This window comes from Cucurbita moschata, unplaced genomic scaffold, assembly GCF_002738365.1.
Source record: "Cucurbita moschata cultivar Rifu unplaced genomic scaffold, Cmos_1.0 Cmo_Scf00020, whole genome shotgun sequence".
NCBI lineage: Eukaryota > Viridiplantae > Streptophyta > Magnoliopsida > Cucurbitales > Cucurbitaceae > Cucurbita > Cucurbita moschata.
In genome coordinates this window covers 1,142,526-1,149,496 of record NW_019268536.1, presented here as the reverse complement: position 1 = coordinate 1,149,496, position 6,971 = coordinate 1,142,526, and the positions used below count along the sequence as shown (strand labels likewise).

The 6,971-nt window shown below is 38.8% G+C and overlaps 1 protein-coding gene across 1 annotated transcript; it reads left to right on the top strand.

The window, feature by feature from the left end:
• The first annotated feature begins 10 nt into the window (after positions 1 to 10).
• On the top strand, positions 11 to 5,475 carry LOC111457660. The gene is made up of 7 exons (XM_023100001.1): positions 11 to 316; positions 804 to 2,267; positions 2,360 to 3,046; positions 3,125 to 3,208; positions 3,292 to 3,367; positions 3,475 to 3,791; positions 5,018 to 5,475. The coding sequence occupies exons 2-7, from the start codon at positions 939 to 941 to the stop codon at positions 5,228 to 5,230; spliced, it is 2,706 nt and encodes a 901-aa protein (XP_022955769.1). The 5' UTR covers positions 11 to 316; positions 804 to 938; the 3' UTR covers positions 5,231 to 5,475.
• The last annotated feature ends 1,496 nt before the right edge of the window (positions 5,476 to 6,971 follow it).

Genomic DNA, 6,971 nt, shown 5'->3' with positions numbered 1-6,971 from the left:
AAAAAAAAAAAAAAAAAAAAGGGAAATGTTCTTAATTAGCGATCTGGAACCCTAGAGACCAGAACGAGTCGAGTTGAACCCATCTCACCCAGACATTCCACTCGCGACTCACGATTCCACCAGCGATCCCACCAGCCCTTCGTCAAGCTCCTCTTCTCTCTCCCCCTCGGCACCCTCTTTTCTTTGTCTTTAAACCTGAAATCAACCTTTTTGATTCTCAGGAAGTAATCAAAGATTATGGATGCCGTTAAATTCAGAATGCCGGTGAAACCGCCGGAAAGATTCTGAAAGGGGTCGGAATTTCTTCACATTCAAGGTATTGAAGATTGTATGGTTCCTGTTTATCGTTGCAATTTATAAGTTAGTTTCATATGATTGTTTTCAGTTTTTGTTCCCGTTTAAATTTTGTGTTTTCTGTGTATCACCTGTTCGATGAAATTCCAAACTGTTATGAGGGATTCTGACTTGTTTTCAGCTTTTCTTTCTTTATTTTGGTGAACTATAGTCTGTTTTCTTATAGCATAACCATTTTATGTGATGCTTGGTATGGTCAAATCGGTTAATATTCTGTTTATCTTAGGGTTAGCTGTGTGTTTACCGTACCTCTAAGTTAATACTTTTTGTTTATGAAGATTGCTTGCTTTTCTATTCACAGTTTTGATTTTCATATTTCTTTGTTTAGATAAGAAAATCCCAAGGATGTCATTGTTGTTTTATAATAGGTATTGATAGTCAACATGAAAAGGAATCAATGTAGAATGTCTAATGGTGTCACCATAAATTTCTCTGACTGTAAATTTTAGGCACCTTTTGATCGATCACATCGTTAGCGGAGTTTTCAGAATATGTGCTGACCGATCTCTAGCAGATGCGCATTAGACTTCTGCTCGGTTAGATTGGTCGAGGAGATTAGTTGCATTTACCTTAGTGTTTTACCAATGATGGCCCCTATTCGCACGTGTGGATTTGTTGATCCAGGTTGGGAGCATGGAGTTGCTCAAGATGAAAAGAAAAAGAAGGTTAAATGTAATTATTGCGGGAAAATAGTTAGTGGTGGCATATATAGGTTGAAGCAACATTTAGCTCGAGTTTCGGGGGAAGTTACGTATTGTGACAAGGCTCCAGAGGAAGTATATTTGAGAATGAGAGAAAACCTGGAAGGTTGTCGTTCCAATAAGAAACCAAGACAGTCGGAAGATGATGAACAATCATATTTGAACTTCCATTCCAATGATGATGAAGATGGTGGTTTACATGTGGCTTATAGAAATAGAGGAAGGCAATTGATGGTAAGCAGAAACATCGGTGCTAACATGACTCCATTAAGGTCATTAAGATATGTTGACCCTGGATGGGAACACGGTGTGGCTCAGGACGAAAGGAAGAAGAAGGTTAAGTGCAACTACTGTGAAAAGATAGTTAGTGGAGGTATTAATAGGTTTAAGCAACATCTAGCCAGAATTCCTGGAGAGGTAGCCCCGTGTAAACACGCTCCTGAGGAAGTGTATCTTAAGATCAAAGAGAATATGAAATGGCATCGTACTGGCAGGAGAAATGGACAGACCGATGCCAACGAGTTATCGGCTTATTTTATGCAATCAGATAATGAAGAAGAGGAAGACGAGAAAGAGGAATCCTTGCATCATATTAGCAAGGAAAGATTGATCGATGGTGACAAAAGGTCGAGCAAAGATTTGAGAAGTAGCTTTAGGGGAATGTCCCCTGGTGGTGGATCTGAACCGTCCGTTAAAAGATCGAGGTTAGATTCTGTTTTTCTGAAAACCACCAAAAGACCAGCCGAACAGTTGCACAAACAAGCATTAGTAAAAAGAGGAGCCAATAGGAGGTCACGCAAAGAAGTAATGTCTGCAATTTGCAAATTCTTTTGCTATGCAGGAATTCCTTTTCAGTCTGCAAATTCTGTTTACTTTCATAAGATGTTGGAAACAGTCGGTCAATATGGATCAGGCTTGGTTGGCCCCTCGTGTCAATTGATATCTGGTCGGTTATTACAGGACGAAGTGGCAACCGTTAAGACTTACCTGGTTGAATTGAAGGCCTCCTGGGCAATTACTGGTTGTTCTATACTGGTGGACAGTCGGAAGGATTCAGATGGTCGAACGTCTATAAACTTTTTGGTTTCTTGTCCCCGTGGTGTTTACTTCGTCTCATCAGTCGATGCCACTGAAGTAGCAGACGACCCTTCAAACTTGTTTAGGGTGCTTGATGCAGTGGTAGATGAAATTGGGGAGGAAAATGTGGTGCAGGTAGTTTCTTTGCTGCAATCATCTCGTAGTTCTATTCGTTATTGCCAGTGTCCTTGCAGATAATTGTTTGTTTTTCTCCATTATTTTTTTAGGTAATAACTGAGAATACTCCTAATTATAAAGCTGCTGGTAAAATGCTCGAGGAGAAGAGAAGACATTTATTCTGGACGCCATGTGCGACCTATTGTATTGATCACATGCTTGAAGATTTTTCAAAATTGAGATCTGTGGAAGATTGCATGGAAAAGTGCCAAAAAATTACCAAGTTTATTTACAATCGGAACTGGTTGTTAAATTTCATGAAGAACGAGTTCACCCAAGGGTTGGAACTTCTTAGACCTGCAGTTACTCGGAACGCCTCAAACTTTGCTACTTTGCAGTGCTTGCTGGACCACAGAGCTAGTTTACGGAGAATGTTCGTCTCCAATGAGTGGACTTCTTGCAGGTTTTCTAAATCTGGTGAGGGACAAGAAGTAGAGATGATTGTATTAAATACTTCATTTTGGAAGAAGGTTCAATATGTTTGTAAATCTGTGGAACCAGTATTGCAAGTTCTTCAAAAATCCGATCCGGTTCAAAGCTTGTCGATGTCATCTATATATAATGACATGTACAGAGCCAAGTTCACTATACAATCCATTCATGGCGACGACGCCAGGAAATATGGACCATTCTGGAATGTGATAGATAGCAACTGGAATTCTTTATTTTGCCACCCATTACATATGGCTGCTTTTTTCTTAAACCCATCATACAGATATCGTCCTGATTTCGTGGCGGTATGAAAATAACTATCTCTTGGTGTTCCAAAATCGTGATAATCTCTTTTCTCAGCTACATTTCCTTTGTTCGTGCAGCATTCGGAGGTGGTTCGTGGACTTAATGAATGCATAGTTCGGCTCGAGTCTGACAGTTCCAGAAGGATTTCTGCATCTATGCAGGTAATGGATGGGGTTATTTTACGAGCCTGTCGATTGTCCTGATTTTGTGTAATCTTCACTACTTCGATATTGGCTGTCCCCAGATTTCGGACTATAATTCAGCAAAATCTGATTTTGGAACTGAGCTGGCTATCAGTACAAGAACAGAGCTTGATCCAGGTGATTGCTGCATTATCCTTCAGTATTAAATATAAGCTAAGTAATAGAAAACTCCGTTTTTGTTGATAGTTGAATCGTAGTTATCAGTTTCATTTTTGCTTTAATAGCTGCATGGTGGCAACAACATGGAATTAGTTGTTTAGAACTGCAACAAATAGCTGTTCGCATACTGAGTCAAACATGTTCATCTTTGTGTTGTGAACACTACTGGTCCCCTTTCAAGAATGAACGCAGTCAAAAGAACAATGCTTTGTCTCAGAGAAAAATGGCTGATTTGTTGTATGTTCACTACAACCTTCGGCTTCGAGAACGCCAACTAAGAAAGCGATCTAGTGACTCCGTTTCTCTTGATGATATTCTTATGGAACATTTGTTGGATGATTGGATTGTGGAACCTCAGAAACAAGGCATGCAAGAAGATGAGGTATGTACTCCCACCATCTTTACCTGCATAGAGATTCCATTATATGCAAATGAGCTGCAATCCATAGACTTCATATAGTGGAAGGCATGCCTTATGTCTTCCAAGTGTCACATTTTTTTGTTTTTTGCCTTTTGGTTGTAGGTGAAAAAACCACACTTTCATGAAGAGAAATGGAAGAATATACTAGGTTATTAGAAAAAAACTAGTCCCAACAAAAAAAAATTGAGTCCCTAACTACTGATGTGAGATCTCACAATCTACCCCCTTTCGGGGCTAGCTTTCTCGCTGGCACTTGTTCCCTTTTCCAATGGATGTGGGATCCCCAATCCACCCCCCTTCGGGTCCTAGTGTCCTTGCTAGCACACTACCTCGTGTCCACCCTCCCTCGGGGCTCAGCCTCCTCGCTGACACATTGCTCGGTGTTTGGCTCTGATACCATTTGTAACGGTCCGTCCAAGTCCACCGCTAGCAGATATTGCTCTCTTTGGGCTTTCCCTTCATCAAGGTTTTTAAAACGCGTCTGCTAGGGAGATGTTTCCACACCCTTATATTCTTCTCCCCTACCGACGTGAGATTTTATAATCCACCCCCTTTCGGGGCCCAGCATCCTCGCTGTCTCTTGTTCCCTTCTCCAATCGTTGACACTTGTTCCCTTGTTGGCACACCGCCTCGTGTCCACTCCGTTCGGGGCTTTTAGCCTCCTCGCTGGCACATCACCCAGTGTTTGGCTCTGCTGCCATTTGTAACAGTCCAAGCCCACCGCTAATAGATATTGTCCTCTTTGGGCTTTCCCTTTTGGGCTTCCCTTCATCAAGGTTTTTAAAACGCGTTTGCTAGGGAGAGGTTTCCACACCCTTATAAAGAATGTTTCGTTCTCCTCTCCAACCAATGTGGGATCTCACAGCCAACTAATTTTAGGAGACACCATGGATTTTAAGAAATGAAATTTTCTATGCAGGGTTAAACCCAAACGTTATAGCCTTATAGGATATCTCCAAATATCTAATGCCTATACCACCAGATTACCCATCGGGCTCGAGTGTTCAATTCCAAAACGTTAATCCGAAATCCTTGACAGAGTAAGTTCTTGGATTTGTGATTCAACACATGAAAAGAGAAATATGTGAAAGATGTTCTTGAGTGAGTTTCACTGTTTTAAATAATCGCCCTTTTAATATTGTGTCCTCTGGCATCCTTCTGGAGTTGAAAACCCCTATGTATTTCAGGAAATCCTTTGTCCTGGAATGGAGACACTAGATGCATATGAGAATGATTTGATTGACTATGAGGACGGGACTACAGAGGCGGCGCGGAAGGGCTGTCTTCAACTGGTTTGTTTGACTAATGTCGAACCATTGGATGTCAACCCTGCCAATGGAGGCGCTTCCACCGACAATGATGCCGATGTTAAGTTCTACGACGATGAGCTAAGTGACTAAACTTGACACTGATGAGTTGAGCTCACCAGCCATTGTCTGGTTACCTGATTTATGGCTTCATATTTATGTTTTTGATCTCTATAACCCAAGTCAGCTTTAATCCAGGTGCATCTGTAATTACACGAAGTTTTACTCTTATTCAAATCCAAATCCAGACGGTAAATTGTTCGAAGTTAGTTATCAGTTCGTAAGTTCCTCGTGTTTTGAGTGTATATATTTCTTAGCAGCAAGTTGTTTTTGCTTCATGAGGATCGTCTCGATTTTCGTAGTAAATGTGGTCTGTAATCCATAGCCTGTGATATGAAGTTCCAATCCTTTGAATATATGGCCTCGGGTATAACGACCCAGACCCACCGTTAATAGATATTGTCTTCTTTAGCCTTTCCCTTTCGACCTTCCCTTCAAGGCTTTAAAACGTATCTATTAGGGAAAGGTTTCCACACCATTATAAAGAGTGTTTTGTTCTCCTCTCCAATCAATGTAAATAGATATTTGCATTAACTCTGGAAATCCTTTGGACCAGAATGAAGCACTGAAGCACTCGATGCATATGAGGATGGTTTGATAGACTCTGAGGACAGGACTTTAGAGGGACGAAAGTGTTGTCTTTTAATTGGTTGGTTTGATTTATTGAGAAACATTGGATGATAATCCCGCTAATCGGGTGCTCCCACGGTCAATCATGTCAAGTCAAACCGATGTTCCATTCGAGGGTAGATAAGCAAAGATAGCTTATGGTCATGTGCAAACAAAAAGAGTCATAAAAGCTTTTAGTTTTGAGTCGTCATCGATATGTTTTTAGTTATAGCTAGACAGCTGGAGGCACTTTTAAACCATTCAGTAGAGTTCTTTCTTTCCGAACAAGATTTGTTCAGCTAGTAGTCTGGTGCAAAGGAAGAAGGGTCGTGCCCAGTCCCAAACAATTCTTCCGTGCTGCTTTTTGGGAATCAAATAAGTTTACAACGACGAGTTAGTCGTTAAGCGATTAATACAAGTACGCAACCTAACCTAACACTATATATCCTTTATTGAAATTAAATAAATTGGATATTTATTGAAATTAAATAAATTTACTTAGTTATGACTTGATTTTACTGGTAAGTTTGAATAATTTATTGGTAAGATTTAGCATCTCTTTTTGACTTTTAACTTAAACGACAAAATTAAATACTGATTAGAGCATAATTTTTCTATTAATTTAAGTTTAGGCTTTGGTTCCCATTAAAATATGAGATAAGTATTAAGAGGAATCTAATCTATTCTTCTTTTTTTTTTTCCTCATAAAAAAATAGTTAGAAAGGCTTTATGTACTTCAAAAACGACATCACAACAATTAGTTAATTAGTCATTTAATGTTATGTTTTTGCTGACTGTACAAACACCACTTTATTGATTCCAATTTTTTTAATCCACGTAGGATCAAGCTTTTTTAACACTTGGAAAGTTATTTTTACATTTAAATTATTTTCATGCTCCGATAAATTGCTCACAATAAATTATTATGCTTAATTTATTTAATTTTTTTATTTATTTGTATTTAATAACATGGGAAAGCTAATCTTTTTAAAAGAAATAAAAACAAAACCATAATGCCTCTATTAAATAGACGCATTGAAAATGACAAAAAAAAAAAAGTGTATTTTTCTTAAAATTAATTTCAAACAACCTTTTTATATATATATATATATATATATATATATATATATATATATATATATATATATATATATATATATATTAT

Coding starts and splice junctions, on each gene's coding strand:
- LOC111457660 (XM_023100001.1), top strand. CDS start 939: ATGATGGCCCCTATTCGCACGTGTGGATTTGTTGATCCAGGTTGGGAG. Junction 3,209..3,291: donor GGATTTCTGCATCTATGCAG/GTAATGGATGGG, acceptor GGCTGTCCCCAG/ATTTCGGACTATAATTCAGC. Junction 3,368..3,474: donor AAGAACAGAGCTTGATCCAG/GTGATTGCTGCA, acceptor TTGCTTTAATAG/CTGCATGGTGGCAACAACAT.